Source organism: Miscanthus floridulus, chromosome 8 (assembly GCF_019320115.1).
Source record: "Miscanthus floridulus cultivar M001 chromosome 8, ASM1932011v1, whole genome shotgun sequence".
NCBI classification, from domain to species: Eukaryota; Viridiplantae; Streptophyta; class Magnoliopsida; order Poales; family Poaceae; genus Miscanthus; species Miscanthus floridulus.
Genome location: NC_089587.1, coordinates 225756997 through 225780300, shown reverse-complemented (window position 1 = coordinate 225780300; position 23304 = coordinate 225756997). Strand labels below are relative to the sequence as shown.

The window sequence follows — 23304 nt, the reverse complement described above, 5'->3', positions numbered from 1 at the left end:
ACAACAGTTGTAGTAATGCATGCGCAGAGGCAGAGCTGAGAAGAGAGCCAGGGCCGGGTGTCCTTAATTAAAACACGTTTTAATCTGGACCAGACTATAAAAACTAGCTAGGAATTGCTTGCTTGCTTACATGCATGCTGCATGCAGCTTACGTACACGGCACAGTTGGTAGCTAGTACTGGTTGTAGCAACTTTTGCATCCATCGGTTGCACTGCTCATTTCCGGTTGAGCAGTGACGATGCATGCAACATACAACAGACAATGTTTTCACGAGACATGCGTGACCACGTACGAATGATCGATCGAGGATACGTACATCCCCAATAATCATCCATACGCACATGCATATATATCCATGTGCACGTGATGTGATGCATGCATCGTGGTACATGGTACAGGTGGTACCTAGTACCACCTGTTCCCTAGGTAGCACGCATGTACACGTACATACTAGCCTCCGAGTTAATTAACCAACTGCCACGTACAACTCTTGCATGCAGGAATTTGGTAAATGAACTCTCTATTTGAATTTGTTGGCAAGAAGAAGAAGAAGAAGAAGAAGAAGAAGAAGAAGAAGAAGAAGAAGAAGAAGAAGAAGAAGAAGAAGAAGAAAACACTCCCTCCCAACTTGGTAATAAGACAACACCACAAAAAATAAGACGTTGCTAGTATTCCCTCCAACTGGATCATAACTTTCTGCACTTGATACAAACGCCCCATATCCATGTTTTTCCCCCATGGTCCGATCGACCGCTCCCGTTGCGCCCCCAATCCGCGTTGATTTTGGTGCGAGTCATGGTGTTTCCTGACCCTACCGCTACGTTGACTCCTACCGTAGTAGCTCCTTGGAGGTACACACTTCCTGTCAATCTTTCATCGCTAGGCCTAAATCGAAAGGTAGAATTTTTTTAGTAAACTTGAGGATGAATTAGTTGTGTTAACCTAGTTGAATGTTGGCACAGGTCTAGTGAGTGGAACAAATCAAAATCGTTGGCTGATGCAAGGAGGGGCAGTGACGCCTGATTGGCTAGGCAAAGGAGGGCGGTTGACGATATGATGCCTAATCGCGCGAGTTAGGGACGTCGTGCGGACCTGGAATTGCCACACCAAACAATATGCGGGCCTTTGTTTGTTTTGTTTAGGAAGTTCATATACTAGGAAACTATCGGAGGGAGATAAAATTAGGTTGTTATTTACTTGGTTAACTTGCTAAAGTCATTGATCCAACGAATAAATTATACTAAGTTCCTGGAGATGCTCCAAGGGTTTGTTTGTATCACTTGAACTAGTTGTTAGTCCAAGTAAAGTTTAGGTGACTTAAGTTCAAGCGAGTAAAGTTTAGTCCAGTGCTACTTGGATACATCGACTACCGAGAGAGGCTAACAACGTAGTTGGGTGGGACCAGACTAAAACATACTCCACCCGTTTAGATGGTATATGACTAAATTTAGCCACCTAAAATTTTGGTCTAGTGATCTAAACATGCTCTAAACTCCGTGCCTCCTAAATACTCTTCTGATGAACTATTCGTGATTCATCGGATCAATTACTAGCTCGTCCATGGTAAAGAAAAACATCAAAAGTGCGATGGGAATCCGATCCATCCATGGCAGGCTGAATAGGAGTGTACTACATGGGTTTGCAGGAGACACACTGGCAGGTGCTATAGTCCATCCATAGCCCCATCATGGTTCAGATCAAACGCGTCCTAAAATTACTGCTATCTCTGTACTGCTGCTCCCTCCGTTGCAAAATTCAACGGCCGCTGAGGTTTTCACGCACGGATGTAACTGGGTAATAAAGCGCGGAGGGTAAGAGTTTTTGTTACAAATATCTTTTTTCTTCTTAAAAAAAATGAAAGTCCTAATATAACCTCGCATAGATGCAAACTATTCCTCCGTCCATGATTAAATCGACTTCTCGGAAGTTTAGAACAAAATTAGTACTCCCTCTGTTTTCTTTACATGTCTTCCTATAAGTTTAATATTTCTATCTTTGATCATCAATTTTAAAAAATATGTATACGATAAGAACATAAGATTTGTATTTTTAAATTAATATAAAAATACTTTCATAATATATAATTCACATGTTGTGAAACTATATAGTTTTTTTTATATAATTGATGGTCCAATATTTCTATGTTTGACTTATGACAGATCTAATATGACATGTAAAAAAATAGGAAGTACTGCATATGCCTCTTAGGTCAGTCTATGCCTCTTAGGTCAGTCTCAGTGAAAGGTTTCACCTCTCAATTTCCAAAACGTAACACTAAGAATGAAACGATGCACAGTTTCATAGGATAGCTTTAGTATTTAATTCTTATATTGGGTTGCGATCAAATGTGGTATATAAACTATGTAGCCTTTTGCAGCGGCGATTTATACACTTAAAATAGGCAACATTCAGTTGTCGTAGAACTGTCACTGAACTCTTTCCCAAACGTAGACAACTCTTCTTAATTCGGCAGGCTAAAAATATGAATAATTGAACTGCTCTGATGAAACCAGAAACTTCAAAGTTCCTGATGAGGGCAGCTGTGTTGGAACTGAACTCCAGAAAAGGAACAGGAAAGCTGGACGATGGCTGTTGATTGACACAAAAATGGGGAAAATCTGCAAGCTTGACACTGAACTTGTAACACCTTAAAATTTTCAATTTTCAAAATAGGTTTAAAATGATTAATTTATGAATTTTTGTGCTTATGAAATATATGAAAAATAATATTTTACATTATATTAAAACTCATCATAAGGAGTAGCAACATGATTGTGCGTACATGTTGGTGCATTTGATTTATTTTAATGACTGGTTGAATCCAAAATTCAAAATGAATTCAAAATGCTTTTGAAAATGAATTTGAAAATGTCTTTCAAATAAAAGAAAAGAAAATTTGAAAATAAAAAGAATTTAAAAAAAGTTGTAAAATTTATCTTTGGAAAACTTACCAAAATTGCTCATTTTTATTTGAATTGAAAAGTGTATTTTAAACCATATTCAAATTCGATTTGGTTTATATTTGAAATTGGTTTTGAAATAGAAAAGTGTAAAACGCTCTCTCTCTTTCGGCCCGAAGGACTAGGCCTGCTCCCTCACTCTCGGCCTGTTTTTTTTTCTCTCCTTCTCCGCGCGGCTCGCTTCCCTCTCTCCGCATTAGGCCGGCTCAGCTTTGCATCGGCCTAGCTCCCTCTCTCCCGTGGCCCAGCATCAAGTCAGCGCAACCCCGCTTTCCTTTCCACCATAGCCCAGCAAGACCGCATGCCCACTCCCACTCGGCCCAGCGTCGCCTGTCGCTCCCCTCTCCTCTCTCTCTGCCAGGATGGACCCACGCGTCAGCACCTTCTTCCCGAGCCGGCTTCGTCTAGCTCCGCGCGTATCCACGCCGAAGTCCGCCACGAGACTCCGCTCCGTCCTCGTCTCGGTCCTTGACGTGTTTCCCAATCCACCCGCCCCCTTAAATACCGAGCAGCGCCGTACCCCGCCACCTCCATCCTAAGCCTCGGAGCTATTCATCGCCTTCACCCGAGCCGCTGCAGCCCTAGTTGCATCTCGCTGTCGACGCCATCCGTACCATCGCATCCCGCGCCGCCTCCGTCCTCTTCACGCCGCCAAAAAGTGCCGAGGTGAGATCGCCATCATCTCCTCACTCATTCGGTATTTTTGCTTCGTGCTATCGTGAACCATAGGTCGTTTTCCAAGAATGCCGATGTGCTCGGTCACCGCCGGCCATGTCCACCGTCGCCTCCTCTTCCTGTTCCGGCGCCGGCCATGCTTTCTCTCTCACCGAATTGTTTCCGGCCGTCCAAATCCAGATCAACGGTCTAGATTAGAAGATACCATTTCAACTGGTGTTTTGCTAAAGAGCCCCTGCAGTTTCGTGTAATCAACTCGTCGTCCTGAGTAGTTCAAAAGTAATTAAAAATATGCCCTAGTTTTTATGTTTTGACCCCTGTGTTTTCTAAAAAACGAGCCCCGGTCCACAGGACTATTTTAATTCGGGTTTTAATTATTTTTAATATGAAATTGATTTCAAAATATTTATGAAATTGCCACTATCTTTATTAGGCCATATCTTCTCCATTTTAACTCCGATTTGACTCGTTCAAGTTACGTTGGATTCGTAACGACGTAATCTACGTATTAGTGGTATTGTTTAACATGTTTGAAACTTTTGAATAAAATAGTAATTTGATTAATCTATATTAGTTTTTCAATTAAAAGCAATTATGGATTTTCACTGTAGTCTTTTGTAAATAAAATAAGATTAATCTTATGTTGGTTTTCTAATACAAATATAATTTGACTTAATTTAATTTAGTTATTTTTTGAAGTATCTTATATATGTTTTATAATTAAAATAAATGAAGCCTATAGTTTTGTTTTTAAAATAAATCTTTCGGTAGTTGTATCTTTTTCACCGTAGCTTCGATTAGCGTGCTTTTCGCATCTGTGTGATCGTAACAACGCGTAGATTTGATTTCAAATTATTTTTTTACTGATTGGTGTATTGTTCTAATGTAGTTATGTTTGAATGCTATGCATGTTGGTTCGGATGCTTGTGTGGTGCTTAATGATCTTGTTCGGTCAGTGAGTTTTACGTGGTGATCAAGAAGCAGTTCTTTAGAGGCTACGAATCAATAGAAGAAGGATCTAAGTTTAAGACAAGTATAGCATGGGATCATCCTTGTTGTCCTATACACCTTTAATCATTTAATTCATGCTGCATGTGTCTACCTTGATTACCACTAAGAATTTCCTAGTACTTTACACTTCGTGCCTTGATACCTATGGGATATTGCATTGAGTAGTATGATGCTAGTGCTCAACTACAACCATGATCTTATAACTTGACTAATGGTATATGCAATAAACATTAAAAGATGCTTTTTAGTAATATAGAACCTGGGGGCTAGAGTATTAGGCTATTTTTATGGTGCTCTAGATTCCTCTCCCTAAGGACTTATCTATAAACGAACAATGTAGCTCTGGCTTTAGCTCAGTATAAGGACCTTTTCTAGCTTGTTAGCGGTTACCTTTATTGGCATAAGAATGGCTTGATGAATCGGGTATAGAACAACCTCTACTCTTATGTGTATAGCCGTGATGGAATTGTGGCATTCGATAGGGGTGTTCCTATATCTGTTTGCCGAGTGAATATAATGGCTCTAACTTGTTAGACGAATCTTTGAAAGACTTCATAGTGAACCTTGCAGATCTTCCTTGGTAGTGGGTCAAGAGGATGATCACCTCGGGCGAAAGGGTAAATCATGACTCACAGTGAAAGTGTGCAACCTCTGTAGAGTGTAAAACTTGTATATCAACCGTGCTCACAGTCACGAGCGGCCTTGGACCCTTACGAAATAGATGATAAACACTGATGATACTGATGATAAAGATGCTCATTAATGGTTAATTGTTTATGCTATTCATTATTCATGTTTACCTGATCATGTGTTTATGGGATTATGATAACTTTGTTGCCACCCTATTGCTAAAATCATGACTCAATAAAAGCTAATCGCAGTTAACTAGTGTCAGCCTTTTGAGCCTCATGAACCCCATGTTATATTTGTTGAGTACTGAAAGGATCTAACAATGTTTAGAGGGGGTGAATAGGCGTATCTAAAAATTTACTACAAATGCTAAGTTCAAATCTGTCAGCCACTGTCGGAAGTCCCGACATTTGGGTCGGAACTCCCGACGTTGTTAGAAGTTCCGACGTAAACATCAGCAGTTCCGACGCCTACGTGAACTACAAAAGCAGTGCCAAATTTAACTTTGTGGATAAATAATCTTACAACCTCACTTCCTAGTGGTTTGGTGAAGATGTTGGGTCACTCCCTTGACGCCGTAATGCCTCCAAACCATAGATCGAGTCCAAGCCCTAAAATAGAGATTTTGGAGACAAAGAGACAAATACATACAAGTAATCTCAAGCAATCACAACAACAACAAGCACGCGGGACACAATGATTTATCCCGAGGTTCGGCAACCCCACAAAGGAGCTCCTACGTCCTCGTTGTTGAGGTGACCACTAAGGTCGGAGTCTTTTCCACCTCCTTGCCTCTCTCAAAGCAATCACAAAGGTCACTTGAGCTTTCCACTAAGAAATCGAAGGGTGATACAAACTTCCCAAGGCTCTTTCATAAGATGGAAGCTCTTAGGCAACGCCTAGCCGGCTAGGGGCAAAGCCCCAAGAGTAATAGACGCAAAATCAACCGGCTTGACGAAGAAATCAAGTGCTCAAGCTTTCCAAAGTGATGTTCTCACTTAATCCACTCTCCTTTCACTCAAAACCCTAAGGGAATCGAAGATTGGAGCAAAGGGGGAAGGAGAGTGGAGCTTTAGTTGCTTGGGAGCTGTTGAGCACGAAGTGGGTCAACAGTGAATGAGTCTATAACGGTTAGAAGTGAAGAGAGGAGTATTTATACTCCAAGTGAAAATCCAACCGTTCAGATCTACGTCGGGAGTCCCGACGCAGATCTCGGGACTTCCGACATTAACAGAAAACACTGTTCACAACGGGTCAGAAGTCCGCGGGTGCGAGTTAGTGTCGGAACTCCCGCAAACGTCGGGACTTCCGACGTTCGTCGGGACTTCCGACGTGCACAGTTGAACAAACAGTCAGCACCACTGATGCCGGGACTCCCGGCTTGGGTCAAGTCAGTGTCGGAACTCCCGACAAGCGTCGGGACTTCCGACGATCGTCAGGACTTTCGACGGGCACAGCCAGCCAGCCAGTCAGAAGCATAGGTGCTGGGACTCCCGGCTAAGGTCGGGACTTCCGACCATCGGGAGTTCCGACTTACGTCGGGACTTTCGACGTCCACAGTCACCGAAAATTATTCTATGTGTTCGTGAAGTGCTAGAGTGTCTCCCTTTTGATTTTATTTTAATGCTTGAGCACTCTATCTTCCTCAGACCAACTAAATTTGCATCCCTCTTTATAGTGCGGTGGATCCTAAACTCAAAATAAAAAATAAAACTTTGGAGATCGTTTTGAGTTCTTCCGCCTTTACAACTTCAAGAATTGAGGGATACCATTTCATCTTTATCAACTCTTTGATTCTTTTACGGGACTAATAGCTGCGACATATCTCATTAAGATCACATTAGTCCCTAATTTGGATGTCATTAATACACCAAAACCCACATAAGGGGGCAAATGCACTTTCAAGTACGACATGTACTTACGCTTGTTTTACTTTTTAAATCTTTGAAAAAATTCCGGATGAGTACCAGATTGCTAGAATTTAGAGGAATTACGCTTGTGATCAACTAGTCAGTTGTCACTGTGGAATTAGAGTCTTCATCCAAAGATCAAAGTTGTCTTTCCACTATCTACACTCTGAGGTTGTGTTCTTTATACAAATACACTATGTAATAAACATTGTCTTATGATATTACCTTTATTTGTAGCTATATGTGAGATTTAACTTTCTAGGCTCACATATGGTGTGTATCTGGTTTTATTCTTAAAAAAAGGGTGCTACAGAACTCCATCTGCATCTGCACTACTGTTGTCAGCCTGCTCTGCGTCCTGTTCGCTTGGCTTATAAGCCGTACTTTTTTCAGTCAACGAACAATATTTTTCTCTCACAATAAATTAGCCAACAGAACTTTCAACCATGGCTTATCAGCCAAACGAACAGGGCACTGAACTCCATCTGCACTACTGTTGTCAACCTGCTCTGCACTACTGAACTCCATCTGCATCTGGACGATGGCTATTGATTTACATTTGCAATCCATCTGTGCAAACATAGATCACCCAAGCATCTAAAAAAAGAGAGAGAAAGAGACAATTACCGTGAATTTTGGGTGGTTTCCATGTGGGGATGGAATATCTAATCTCAATCTGGGAACACATCCCACGCCGTGCGGTGGCCGGGGGAGCACAGCTTGCTGTTGAAGCCGATGTCGACGACTCAGACGAGGAAGAAGGCAGATACAGTGTAGACAAGGAAGACGCCTGCCTTCCCCCTCCAGCAGCGGCCTCCCGCGCCGCCTTCCCCTCCCATGCCGCCATCCCCTCCGACAGCGGTGGCCTCGGCCACAGCCAGCGGTGGCGGCCTCACCCGCGCTCGAAGGAAGAAGAAGTCGCGCACGGGATGAAACGAAGGAAGGCTCTCGGTGCGGGTTTCATCCTGTTTCCAGTTTTTTGGAAAACAACACTCACTCGTTTCGTCCCAACGAAACGTTTCCCTTCTCTCTCCTCCTCGGTACATGCAAAAGCTCTATTTCTGCTGATGTGGCACCCTATTTAAGAGCATCTCTAAAATATCAGCTAAATTATTTTATAAAACTAAATTTAGCTATTATTAGACTTAAAACGTCTCCGACGGGCTATCTAAGTGCCTCTCCAAATTTACATCCTCTCCAATCCGGAGTATTCGCTAGCTATAGATGGAGTCGCTCCCTGGCTCGCCATCGCTCGTCTTCGCGTGGGGACGGCCGACTACCCGTGCCCGGTCTTCTGTTTCCCCATTTTGCTTTTTGGTCCGCGTGCTTACCTGTCGCCGGAATCCATGTCCGTGCCGCCGTGTCCCCATCCTGCGGCACCTGCGCTGTTGGTCTCTCAAGCCCGATGGCCGGTTGGACGTACTCACGGCTGCCTCCTGCTGCATACTTTGTGGATTGGGTGGCCGCCGCGTGCGCTGTGATATGCCTCTTGCCGTGCGGTGCGGCCGGCTGGACGTGTGGCTACGCCGGCCCCGCATGCGTTGGCTAGCTAGCAGGCTGCAATTCGGCGAAGGTGACTTTCAGGCGACGTACGAGACGAACGACCAGGTCTACGCGATCCAAAAAGACGGGAGCTCGGATGACGTGGCAGGTTTTTTTTTAATACAGAGAGTCTCAGTTTAGATGCTCTGTTGAAGTACTCTAGTGTTTTCAAGTGAGATCCATTTTAGAAAATAGTTAAATCATTAAATTTGGATACTTATTTTGACTAATCTTCTGGAGATGCTCTAACGTGCATGAAACTCTAATAAAATTTTCATTGAGACTGGTCTTATGTTGGGCACTAGCTATCTGTTCATAAAAACTTTACTACTCCACTCAACTAAATCCCACTAGTTTGCTCCAGGAGTTAATGCGGGTGCGGCTTCCAAAAGTATGACGATAATAATTGCTGGTTGCTTTAACGAAAAATAAATAGGTCAAGCTATAGAAGTGGATTTAATTTGGAACAAAATTTTCAATCTAGGATTTGATTTAATCATGAAAAAGAGGGAGAGATGATGAGATTTGGTCCCGTTTGACAGGATTCCTTCTCAAGTGCTCCTTCAGAGAAGCCAAATTAAACACTGGATGAGGATGAGCCTGTGGGGGGTATGACCTTGGATACCCACGGTAGACCACATGGGCTGCGCCCCCAGGAGCGGCCCAGTCCACAAGACGAAGCCTTGCAGGGTACGACGCTGCTCGACGCCTCCCGCAAGACACCGGAAATATATCCTGAAGATACTATGAGATTTGTTAGGATACGTATGATCTCATGATTCATGTAATCTGTTATTACTTTTCAGTTATCTCTCAGATCTAACCGACTTATAACCCTACCCCAGACTATATAAGGCGGGCAGGGACCCTCTCCAAACTCACACAATATCATACGATAGCCAATATAATCCAACAGACCACAGGAGTAGGGTATTACGTCATACTGACGGTTTGAACCTGTCTAACTCGTGTGTCTCTGTTGCCTTCTTATTCTCGATTACACGCATCTCTGCCGATCAATCTACCTTCGTGGGATACCTCTCGGAGGACTGCTGATGATATTCTGTCGATAGTTGGCGCGCCAGGTAGGGGTGTGCGTGCTGTTTCTATATCGAACAAGATGGTACATTTTGTAGGCTCTTCGTCCCTCCCACAGCCCGGTCAGATCGTCACGGTCGGATCGATCTCGTGGATCATCAACGCTGACAGAGTCTGAGAGCTCATCGAGCCGGTGCAGATCAATACTGCGCCGATCACCCCAACACCTGCGATAGCAGATCCGATCTCAGAACCGCCTCCGAGGTTGTCTTCACCAACACCTCGCCGCTTGCTGCCACGCCGACCAGACGTTCTGTCTAAAGCTAAGTCAAGCTTTAATATTCTTCTAAATATTCTCCAATCTTTATATATCACCATTATATTTCTTCAAGCTGTTTTCTCCATGTTTGTCCTCCAAATGATTTTCTTTCATGTATACCATCTTAAAGATGATATACAACTAAGTCTAAGGCAAATCTCTGAACAGTCATGTTGATGCTCGGATGTCCCCAGAGACGGCCCTGTCTCTGGCTCCTCCCTACACATGCACGAGCGTCTGCCCTCTGTGTTATGGGTGGTCGGCAGCGGCTTCTTAGCGACGCTTTGTTCTTCCTACACGCACACGGGCTCCGCGCTCCGTATTATGGTTAACGGGCTAGCTAGGGCTGTAGACTCAGCTACACACTAACTGGTCGGACGGTTTGTATTAAATATAAATACATCTCCAGAATAACACTAAGTGTTCACACCAACTGATTGCCGAGCTACATACGTTATTTCTTCTCCGGAGTTCATATATTTTTACATCATGTACTACCCGTTCTACATATTTATTGCAGGATCATCATCCAGGTGATCGGACCACCTAGTGCTCAGACTTCTCCACCGATCAATTGGTCGGACCACTAGGTTCATGGACTTTGTCGCTGACCAGTTGATCGGACTCGTCGGTCGCTTCTACTTAATGCTCAATTCGCCGCCGACCAGTTGACCGGACTGTTCGTCGCTCATGCTTCATCACTAGCTATGCCAGGGACTCCTCGGTGCTTAGACATCGTCAGCTACGCCGGGGACTCCTCGATGCTCGGACATCGCCAGCTACGTCGTGAACTCCTCGGTGCTCGGACATCGTCAGCTACGTCGGGGACTCCTCAGTGCTCGGATTTTTTGTGTAAGCGTCGCCAGCTAAGCTGGGGACTCCCTTGGTGGTCAGATCTTGCTACGTCTCATCGGTGTGCTATCAAGCTGCTCCATGCTGTTCGGATCAGGGTGCTGATCTTGGGCAGCACGTCTGGGATCTTGATACGCGTATGTCAGATGACGTCGACAAGCTTTCTTCTGTTGACTACTATTTCTGACCCTGGCACCACTCACCTACTATTAGGGTCGAGGACTAAGTGGGCACACTTTACCTTGCGGCAGTGTTCACCTAAACGGCTAGTAAACGGTAAATAGTGATAAACTGTTTTGTTTAGGGGGTAAATGGAAATTAAATGGTTGACCGTTTAAACGGTCAAAAAATGAGAAAAAATGGTCTAAACGGAACAACGATAAACAACATTAAACGGGTTAAACAGCTGTTTAAACGGTTGTTTAGGCAAACACGAGGTAAATCTAGTTTAGTTTTATATGGATACATTTGTATACTTAAGTTTATTATATTTATAAATGTGTACATTTGATATGTTACATGCATAAATATCTATATTTGGTTCTTTTCACATGCATAAATATATATACATACCAAAATAATTGATTTTTACTTGTATAAATTTGTATAAATGCTAAAATACTTGATTTTTTACATGCACATATATAATTATATGTATTTTTTTAAAAAGTACAAAACCGTTTAGGCTGTTTAACTTCGTTTAAACACCGTGTAAACAGCCTAAACGCTAAACGAAGGGCGATCGTGTAAAGACCGTTTACCGTTTAGGAAAACATTGCCTTGCGGTGAATGTGCTTTTCTCATTTCAGGGCTACGTCCGGGGACTGGTTGTATGCTCGACTGATCTTTTACTTTTCTTCTACTTTGAACCTTAGCACCACGTGACCACATCACCTACTGTCAGGCTCGGGGACTAAGTGGGCACACTTCACCTTACGGTGAGTGTGTTTGCTTTAATCTAGAAGACTCCACTCCTCCTGAAGTTGAAGAAGACTATCTCCTTTTCTCGTGATCGGACTCTAAGTGGGTACACTTGGTCCACTGCGAAGAAATTTTTTATTTTGAACTTGAGCTCCTTACATCCTTATGGCAAACCGTACTTGGATCACACTGCTCGGCGACGGTTCACACTGCTCGGCGATGGTTCACGCTGCTCGGCGACGGCTCACAACTGCTCGGCAACTCATCATGGTGGTCGGACCATGAGTTTGACTGCTCGGCTTTGTTCGCACCTGCTCGGACAAGCTCAAGACAACGTTGCACAATGGATACAAGGCACTCGGGGACTAGCTGTGGGGGGCATGACCCTAGATACCCATGATAGACCACATGGGCTGCGTCCCCAGGGACGGCCCAGCCCACAAGACGAAGCCTTATAGGGTACAATGCTGCTCGGCGCCTCCTGCAAGACATCGGGAAGATATCCTGAAGATACTACGAGATCTGTTAGGATACATATGATCCCATGATTCCTGTAATCTGTTATTACTTTTCGGTTATCTCTCAGATCTAACCGACTTGTAACCCTGCCCCCCGGACTATATAAGGCGGGCAGGGACCCCCTCCAAACTCACACAGTATCATACGATAACCAATACAATCCAACAGACCACAATAGTAGGGTATTATGTCATACTGATGGCCTGAACCTGTCTAACTCGTATGTCTCTATTGCCTTCTTGTTCTCGATTACACACATCTCTGCCGACCAATCTACCTTCGTGGAATACCCCTCGGAGGACTGCCGACGATATTCTATCGACATAGCCACTTTTTGCGATTCTGGCTTCTCTACTATTCATTGTGATATAGCTCATCCGACTTCTCCTAGAAGCTACTGCCAGAGCCGTGCCAAACAGACTCTCAATGTACATCACCAAACCACCTACCTATCAAATAATCTTGTATTTTACATGTTGGTATGAAATTTAATTTCATTGTGTTGAAAAGTAATAACAAATTATATATGGAAAGAAAATAGCGTTATAACTAGGAAGTAGTGAGTGCCACAAAAGAAAAAACAATGTTGTTTTCACAGAGGACTGAGAGATGGGGGTAGGCCATACCAGTACTCTTTTGAAAAGCCAGTAGGAGTGAGTGAGAGAATAAAGCAAGCGAGGCTCTGATTGGCTGAGTAGTTTGAGGGGAGGGCCGTCGACGCAGCAGCGAAAACGAGTGTTGGTGACGCGTGAGAGTTTGGGCTCTGCTGGGCCCCGTCTGTATTGGGCTCAGCACGTGTTTAGTTTCAGTAAATTAGAATTTGGGGTTACTGTAGCATATTCGTTTTTATTTGGCAATTAGTGTTTAATCATAGACTAATTAGGCTCAAAACATTCGTTTCGTAATTTTCCACCAAATTGTGCAATTAGTTTTTTTTTTTCGTCTATATTTAATGCTCCATGCACGGACCGCAAACATTCGATGTGATAGGTACTGTAACACTTTTTAGAAATTTAGGATGAAACTAAACACGCGCTCAACGAGGTTGTTGCCCATATCATAGGCACTCGGGCCCACCACCACGCCATCAACATCATCCTACTTGCCACTCTCTATCTTGTGGACTAAAGATTTCCCTCTTTTCTCTCAATTTTTTTTTGGTTCAATCCCCATTGGTTTTCTTTATCATTTTCCTACAACGTCATTCTCTCCCGTCGCTTGAACTAAAAAAATGACTTCCTCACTACAAGATCAAATATGTCGTGGGTTTATAACTACCTCTCTTACTACGGCGCATTTACCTAGCCAACACTAGATTCAGCTTTGCCTAGACTTTTTGTTTGAAAATGTGACTGTTTCCTATATATTTGGCATGAGTATCGGGGTGCGATTATATTGTCCATGAGAAATGGTGTCCTAATTAGACTCATCGTGTTCATAGCCTTCATCTCAAGTATTCAACCGTGTAGGTAACATAGCTGTTCACATGGGTCGTCCTAGCAAGAGCTTCAACATTCTCTGGTTCTATATTGACAAAAAAGAAGAAGAAACCCACCTAACACGATTGTACTGAAAGGACACTCATAAATATGACACGACAACCGCATCCGCTCGCTTGCGCCAACAGTCCAACTAGTGAAGCATCTCACTGTACGCTTGATCCCACATAATTAAGCAGGGGCGCAGGGCATTCTTTTAGTAGTAGGTTGCTATCTCGTCAACGGTTGTAGGATGATGATACTGTGTACGACTAGATTTAAAATTTTAGTTCAGAATTTTAGTCCTTTTGATTGATCTACCATTGTACACCATTATTAAAACACTATTTAAAAACTATTTCTTTTATTATATTTGTTATAATACATAGTAGATATGATGTCCATGAGGAACAATGTACAACTTAGGTAGAGTCATCCTATTCCTAGCCTTCTCATGTAATCAGTCGTCTAGGAGGCTCAGCTATTCACGCTGTCCTAGCAAGAGCCGCAACATTCTCCGTTTCACTTTTGATAAAAGAAAAGAAAACCACCTAACACCCGATTGTACCAAAAGGACGCTGATAAATATGACATGACAACCACATTGGCTCACGTGCACCAACAATCCAGCTAGCAAAGCATTTCACCGTGCGTTCTACATAATTAAGCTGGACATTCTTTAAGTAGTAGGTTGCCATCTCGTGGGCGATTGTAGGACGATGATATCGTGAACGACGGGATCTAGAACTTTAGTTCTTTTGATTGATCTACCATTGTACACCCATTATTAAAGCAATGTTTGAAAAACTATTCCTTTTATTATATATTTATTATAAGTTTATAACACACATTACAGTACTTCAAAATTTTAAAAATCCCAAATAAAACCTCCTCTGGGTCAATTTTTTAACCACACGTCAAATAGGTGGACCCCAGATATAGGTAGTCCTATGCTGAACCGCTCTCCTTGTTTTTACCCTTTGTGAGACCGGGTAGCTAGAGAAGAGTGAAGATATGCAATCATGCACCTGTACAAAACCGCTATATGCCTATATGGCTCAATCAGCAGTAGAGCTTCTCCTACCTCTCCTTTCCTCCTCCTCGTACTGTCTGTCCTTTGTTTTATTTGTTCCAATAAACAATGCACACACTACTGACCGGAGTATGGTTATATATTCCAGTGGCTGGCATCATGATTCATGACCCGTGATTTCTTTATTGTAGGGCTACAATGATGCACTTTCTCCATCCAAAGAAATATATGTTTTGGTTCTTTTGGAGTCGATCAATTTTAAGTCGAACCAGATTTTTAAAAAATAGTATTACCGTTTGTATCTCCAAATAAATTTAATATAAAAATATATAATAAATGGTACTTATTTGATATCATAGAAATCAGTATTTTTCTATATATGGATTAATTGACTCATCAAAATGAGATGTGCATCTTTTTTAGACGGTTGATTAGAGCATGGTTAATAATATAATACAGTTCATCTGTCAGCCGACCCTTATAATTGACTACTACGAAATACTTCATCATTAATATATGAACTATTTTTTTCGCACACAAAGTTTCTCGGAGCTTGTGCATCAGTTGACTATAATCTTACTGTTTGCTTCTCTTTAGTATCCTCCGCTCCATCATAATCACTTATATAGCCCTTGGGTCAGATTGATTAGGGTTTTGCAGCTTTTAAGGTTTTTTTCTTCTCCTGCTACTAGTCACCGATGACTTGACTGTTGCTTTTGGTGCGACTAATCCTACGCACGCACGCATTGTGTTTAATGGTGTGTCCTAACTTTGCTCTCTTGTTTGGAATCCTTTTGCCTAGCCACCTAGGAACATGCCTGCTTTCTTGCTTCCATTCGGCTAAGGCTAACTGACAATGAGTACTACAAGCCCCTTTATTCCTTAGTCTATATATGTGTCTAGTCAATTGACTGCATATTTTTGCTTAGCCTAAAAGAACCTCTGCAATTTATAGAATGTAAGGCATCTTCTTTCAGGTGGCTACCTATCCCCCTTTCTTTCCGACCTTTTCACAAGGATAAGATCATCAGCATGATAGCTGAAATAAGAAGCTAAACTATGCAATTATTGAGCTGATGGAATTATAAATAATCTCATGCATCCATGCAATCAAGTTCATGACCTAGTATATATACTAGGGCCGTATATATGTTACTGGATTTTCACAGTTTCATCTTATTTTTAGATGTTATATATGATATATGGTAGCATCAAACAAAAAGGATAGCGTGGAATATAATTTTGAGAAGAAACTCAAATGATGACAACATGCACCACAAGCCACAATATTGGAAAAAAAAAATGAAAAAGCATCACGGAAATGTTTATGTGGTCGGTCGACAGGCAAATCCTTCTAGGGATAGCTCGACAAAGAAAATGAAAATTTTCATATAACTTTATTTTCCTTGTGTCCCAAAAAACACAAAAAATAATTTTAACATTCTTGTGTATTCTAAAAAATGCCGAGAAGGAATTGATATTTTTTCATCTAGTTAGCCTAAAGAACCAGAACCAGTCTAATTAGACGTAGGAAGTTCTAGAAGGCCGAACCAATCTAATTAGACGTAGGAGAGGTTCTAGAATGCCGACTCCCACATCCAAGTGATTAAAAGGATGCTGCTGCTTGACACCACACATTTGTCACTATCAGTGATTCAGTGGGCATCCAAGCTCTCAACCGGTGATAACATCATCTACACTAACATCTACTACGTTGACCGAGACAACACAGATGGCATCTCTACAGACTCTCTGGCTATATACATCTTCAACTAATTCCGCACTAAGTTCATGTTAGTAATCATGCATGCTTAGGCTAAGTTAATAAGATCGTATCTATGCTAACCATATTTGAAGCGACATCTATGTTGGAAGTTGTTCAAAGGTGTTGATGTCATCAGCTAACCAAAAGGACACTTAACTATTACATGTCACCGGACTGGAGAGAGTAATTCTTTTGTCTAAGGAGTGGTCTAGAGGTCGCCACGAGTAGCGACTTGTCGGTTGCCACGGCGTTGCCTGCGCTGTCGCGTATTCGGGCACCTCGTCAAGGACTGCAGGCGAAGGACTGCTTCAACCTCGGCGGCGGTGGGTGCCGACCTGCCACGGTATTCTGCTCGCGTCGACCCTACATCCTCCCAGCACGCGCCGTGCGGCGGTGCGAGGGGTACCGCACCAGGGGCCGTGGGGGTGCCGGTGGGAGACGACGACAACATCGGCGACGCAAGACTAAGCCGAAGGAGATCGACACGGGTGCGCCTGCCGACCACGCTGACAGGGCACCTACTTCTACTGCTGCACTGGGCTTCCCCGAGCCAGATCCGGTGGCGCTGGCGCTGGCGCTGTGCGTGAGTGCGGGGCCCCCCGTATTGGACATCTCTTTCGACCCGATGCTGGAGGAGCTCCCCGCCTCGATTGTCGGGAGCCGGCCAATGAGAGCAGCAACACCTGAGTGTCTGCCTGCTACGGCAGCCCCTCAGGAGGTTGAGGCACTGGTGGCGGACACCTGTTCCCCGACGACGGCTGCTCAGTGGACGACAGACTTGTCTCTGATGTCGCCAGTGCAGGGGCCGCCACAACTCACGCCACCACGAGCGGGAGCACCCGGCGTCGCAGAGGGTTACACCACCCCCAGCGACGCGACGCCCACACCACGCGAAGCTGCACGACGTCTCGCACGGTTCACTGAGGAGGTGCAGCTCGAGCGAATGCCGCCTCTAATCGCCAGCCCACCCAGGCAGAAGGTGCCAACCAGAGGGCAACCCATGCCAAAGCGGAGCAGACGGATTGCCGCTCAGCCGCTGGCGCACATTCCGATCTCCAAGCGGGGCGAGGTGCTCCTCATGCGGAGGATGGGCTTTGCACCGCCGGCAGGTCCAATCTCATCCGCGTCCAAGAGAGCTTACGACGACTTTTTCGCAAGGAACTGGACGTCGAGCGAAGTGGAAGCACTGGACGAGCTGTTCCCGGTGACCGCTACGACGATTGGTACAAGGCTCTTCTCGGATGACGGAGCAGAGTCGCGTGGCCATTAGCGGAGACACACAGCTCCGTAGGTTACCGCGCTGCTCGTAGTTCGGTTGTTTATTTTATGTAATATCGAAGTTTGAAACAGTCTGCTAGGAAGGTCCAGTTAAATTGTAAGACCTCCTAGGGCGCTCATTAGAAGCGTGTCGTGTGTATGGTTAAACCTATTTTCTTCTTAATTACAATGATATGCAAATCTTTTGCGTATTCGAGAAATAAAAAAAAAAGTGGTCTAGAGGTAGTTCTGGGGTAATATAGGAAAATTAATGAAGGAGCGAGGTCTCCAATCCAATGGTATATATATAGAGGTAGTCAGGGAAGTGTTCTAGGGATCATGGATGGTGAAAACCATATCCTGAGTGAAAACATGAAAATCGAATCAAAAAAGTATTTTGGCCACTCGATTTTTTTAAACTAGGGACATCCATAGTGCGTCCACAACTCCACATATATACTCGTATGTAAAAAATTGGGATGAAAAACTCAATCTAGAAAAATCCATCCAAAAATAACAGATTTCAGTGCATATGCTCTTTTGTCTTACAGTGTATGCATCTAAAATATATTATTTTCGTATGAATTTTTCAAAAATGAGTCTATATTCTAACTTTTACATATGAGTACATATATCGATGCACTATGGATATGCCCAGTTCCAGAATTTTTTTTGAGTGATGAAAATACGTTTTTTGAATTGGATGGCAGTGATGGCCATGGCAGCAGCGCGTGTCCAGCGGTCCAGCAACCACCGAACAAACAACTCAGACTGCTGCAGTTCAGCAACATGCAACAACGCACCAATGCTGGATGCTGCATGTCTACTGCCCAGGGAAGTCCTGCCTCTTTTTTCTTCTCTGATGATGCTCCACTTATCTTTTTCTCTCTCTTTTCGTTTCCTTTCTCTTTAACTGCATTCAACAAATGTTTCGTGACCGGATTCTGGAAGGCAAAGCAAATGATTGCAAAAATATTCATAGTCGACAATAAATAAAAAGGCAAAGGCAAACTACCACTTCAGCCGTTGGAACCATATCTTTATATACAGCAAGTAGTGGGCTATCTTTATATCTCATTCAATATAAACTGGGCCAAAGTGCCTTTGGTATATTTTTTTTTTATATCTCAAGCCTTGATTACTCCGGAAAATCTAGTACCCAAAAGACTAAAAAGGTAGCGTCACTGCTGGAAAACTGTACTTTGCCGAGTGTCTGAGACTTTACCGAGTGCTTTTTATTGGGGCACTCGGCAAAGCAATATTTTGCCGAGTGCCGCACTCGTAAAATAAAACACTCGGCAAAGGTGGCTTTGCCGAGTGCCAGACACTCGGCAAAAGGTGGCCGGCCCATGACGGCGGCCACCTGCCGTCAGATTTTGCCGAGTGCCTAACGGATGGCACTCGGCAATTTTTTTTAAAAAACTTATTTTGCCAAGTGTAAGCCTTGGGCACTCGACAATTTTTTTTTAATTTTTTAAAACTTATTTTGCCGAGTGCCAGCGTCAGGCACTCGGCAATTTTTTTTATTATTTTTGAAAATCAACTTTGCCGAGTGCCCCTTGGGCCGGCACTCGGCAAAGCCCCCCATGGCACTCGGCAAAATATTTTTTTTTGATTTTGGGCCCAAATTTTTTTCTGTGGCCTTGTGATAGTATTTCAAACTCTATTTTAAAATTTGGGGTAATTTTGACTTTTTTGATATATTTCATTAGTTTATTTCGTTTCGTCGAATTTTTTGGGATATTTCAAATTTGAACTGCAAGTACATGAAATAATGGACTTTGGTCATCCAAAAATTGGTACTCATGATATTTAGGGTATGTTTAGGCCGTATCCAGGAACTCACATGAAATCTCGAGCATCTCGTTGACGTAACATGTCGAGGTACTTGTCGAAAATGTGATTTTAAATTATATAAAATGCAAACGAAGTCCGAAAATCACGAAACTTGTCGAGGCGTCGTGTTATCCCATGTGGAGGCTGTGGTAAAAAATTGTGAAGGTTTCGAGCAAGTTGTGACATCGGATGCCAAAAACCCAGACATCTCCACATGCGCCCACGCCGGCGAGCCCCCGCCACCGCGCGCCCCCGCCCCTGCATCGCCCGCCCTCGAGCACCCCCAGCCCGGCCGCGCCACCCGCCCGCTCTGCTCGGTCCCGGCGCGCGCATCCTCGGCCCGCCAGCCCCGCTCCGCCGCGCCGGTGCGCCCACGCCGGTGAGCCCCCGCCACCGCGCGCGCCCGCCCCTGCATCGCCCGCCCCCGAGCACCCCCAGCCCGGTCGCGCCGCCCAGCCACGTGGCTCCCAAGCGCGCGCCGCCGCCGTCCGCACGTGCTGCCACCGCCGGCGCACGCGGCCGTCCTCCCCTACACGCGCCGGCCCCGCGCGCCCCCGTGCTCCCCTAGTCTTGCCGCCGGCTTGGAAGAAGGAGGAGGAAGCAGCAGTAAGAAGAAGGGAGGAGAAGAAGGAAGAAGAAGGAAGAAAAAGAGGAGAAAGAAAGAGAAGGAAAAAGAGAAGAAAAAGGAAGGAGGAGGAGGAGAGGAAGGAGGAGGAGAAGGGGAGAGGGGGAGAGGGGGAGGAAGCCGAGGTGGAGGGGAGGAGGAGGTGCCACGGCCGTCTTCTCCGCGTGCCCGTCCCGCCAACGCCCCTACCGTCACCGAACCGCCTACGAGCGTGGGCAAGGTATATCCACCCTTTCTCTGCTCGGCCTTCGTGCCACTGTGCTTATCGGCCTTCGTGCCGTTTGTGATTGTCGGCCTTCGTGCCGTTGTGATGTCGGCCTTCGTGCCGCTGTGCTTATCGGCCTCCGTGCCGTTTGTGATTGTCGGCCTTCGTGCCGTTGTTTTTTGCAGGTTTTGGAAACCTCCCCGTGCAGGGGAGGTGCTGTCGAAATTTTGAACTTATAGTGTTGCGTTTCTTCTTTTGCAGAGCAGGACCTGTCGGAGGTGACTCGGAGGTCCCCGATCATCTTCGTCGGCGTCGCGGGTCTGCCTGCACTACGTCGCCTCGCCATTGCATCGACTCGCCACTGCCTCGCTAGCCTGACTTCACCAACACCCTAGGTATAAATCACCTCTTTTTCCGCTTATCTGTCGTCGTAGATCGGTGTAGCCTAGTTAGGTGTCTCTCATCCGAAAGAGATATCTTTGGAGGTATGCAGATCTATGCATATCTGCGAGCATTTTCTGTTTCGGATTGTCCACGTTTTTTGGACAGCCCGCGGATGCGTAGATGGGTTAGTTTCCATGGTCCGCACTGGTCCGAGACGGTGTTTCGGCATCACCCCCCTGTTGTTCTCCGGATACACACTCTCCCTTGCAGGACGTGTATCGGGAGAACAATAGGGAGGTGCTACCAAAATTCCATCTCGGATAGGAGCGGAGCATGGAAACTAACCTCATCTACGGATCCGCGGGTGGGATTAGGACCTATCCTCACCTATTAGAGAGTAGGGACACCGCGTAGATGCAATTGATGGTGACTCATATGTGCTGATACGTTTGTTAAAGGATGGAGGACCGTGAGTGGATGTACACGCTCTGGAGAGATGAGCACGATTATGACTTGCTGTTTATAGTCAAGGTCAAAGAATTCTTACAGCATGCATTTGACGAGAGTGTTGGAGGCCATTCTCTAGTGGTTTGTCCGTGCAGCGGTTGTGACAATAGAAGAAGGAAAGATAGGTTAACCATGGGTAAACATATTGTGAAGTTTGGATTTACTCCGGGCTACCACCGGTGGATCCACCATGGTGAAGCCGATCGTATCAGGGAGGAGGTGGTGAGACCATGGCTCGAGGCTTTCGATGATGATGCTGGGGTAGCAGACATGCTAGATGACACGCACCAAGCTCAGTTCGCTGAAGGACGTGACAAGGAGGAGATGGAGGCTACCGCAGATGCCTTCTACCTAATGTTGGACTCGGCACAGAGACCCCTTCACGATCATACTAATGTTTCTTAGCTGGATGCCATTGGTCACATAATGGGGTTGAAGGCCGAGTTAAACCTAAGTCGAGAAGGCTTCGACAAGATGGTGGCCGTGTGGAGCGATATGCTACCGAAGACACACATTATGCCGAAGAACTTGTATGAGTCAGAGAAGCTCCTTCTTGCACTTAAGATGCTGTATGACAAGATACATGTGTGTCCAAAGGGGTGCGTCCTATTTAGGAAATAACATGCGGATGCAAAGTACTGCCCGAAGTGTAAATCCTCCAGGTACGTGGAGGTAGACTCAGGTGATGGCCAGAAGAGGCAGCTTAAGATCCCCATGAGAGTACTACGACACCTTCCATTCCTGCCGAGGCTCCAACGGCTATTCATGATTGAGGAATCCGCGAAACAGATGACATGGCACAAAAACGGCACACGATACAATCATGAGAAGATGGTACATCCATCTGATGCTGATGCATGGAAGTACTTCAATTCGCGGCATCCTCTCAAAGCAGAGGAGGCTCGTAATGTACGTGTCGCACTGGCAACAAATGGGTTCAATCCATATGGCATGATGGCTGCACCATACACATGTTGGCCCGTGTTCGTCATCCCCCTGAATCTCCCCCCCCGGCGTCTCCTTTCAACGGCATACCGTGTTCCTATCATTGATAATCCCTGGACACCTGGGGAGTAATATGGGTGTCTTCTTGGAGCCTGTGATAGATGAGTTGATCGATGCTTGGGTCAAAGGGGTGTGGACATACGACCAAGCTACGAAGACTAGCTTCAAAATGCACGTCTGGTACCACTACTCCCTGCACGACTTCCTGGAGTACGGGTTAATGTGCGCCTGGTGTGTTCAGGGGAAGTTCCCATGCCCAATATACAAGGAAGCTGTGAGGTTCATATGGTTGAAGAAGGGTGGCAAGTATTCGTCGTTCGACAAACATCGTCAATTCCTCCCTCTTGACCATCCATTCAGAGAAGACGTCAAGAGCTTTACGAAAGGTGTCAAAGTGACGGACCCTAGGCCGCACTTGAGGACTGAGGCGGAGGTTCGTGCTCAGATAGATGCTCTCGTACCCAACGAAGATGGTGGTTTTGTGGGATATGGTGAGCAACATATGTGGACTCATAAGTCCGGCTTGACGAGGCTCCTCTATTTCGTTGACCTCCTACTGCCCCATAACATTGATGTCATGCACACTGAAAAGAATATCGGCGAGGCACTTTGGGCAACGCTCATGGACACTAACAAGTCTAAGGACAACCCTAAGGCTAGAGTGGACCTGGCGACATTGTGCGATAGGCCAAACCTAGAGATGCGGCACACCCAGACGTGCTGGTGTCGGAGTTTGGGGCATGGGCTGTGTCCCACATGGGCCCGGTGAAATCCAGTGTTGTCTTCAACCCGAATGCCCCTGCCTAGGCTTACTCTGACCCGAGCGTCCAC

General features: G+C 45.0%; 1 protein-coding gene across 1 annotated transcript; it reads left to right on the top strand.

Moving 5' to 3' along the window:
• Positions 1–19961: 19961 nt before the first annotated feature.
• LOC136470738 (protein TRACHEARY ELEMENT DIFFERENTIATION-RELATED 7A-like) lies at positions 19962–20315 on the top strand. The gene has a single exon (XM_066468478.1). It carries the CDS (start codon positions 19962–19964, stop codon positions 20313–20315), a length of 354 nt encoding a protein of 117 aa, XP_066324575.1.
• Positions 20316–23304: the final 2989 nt, after the last annotated feature.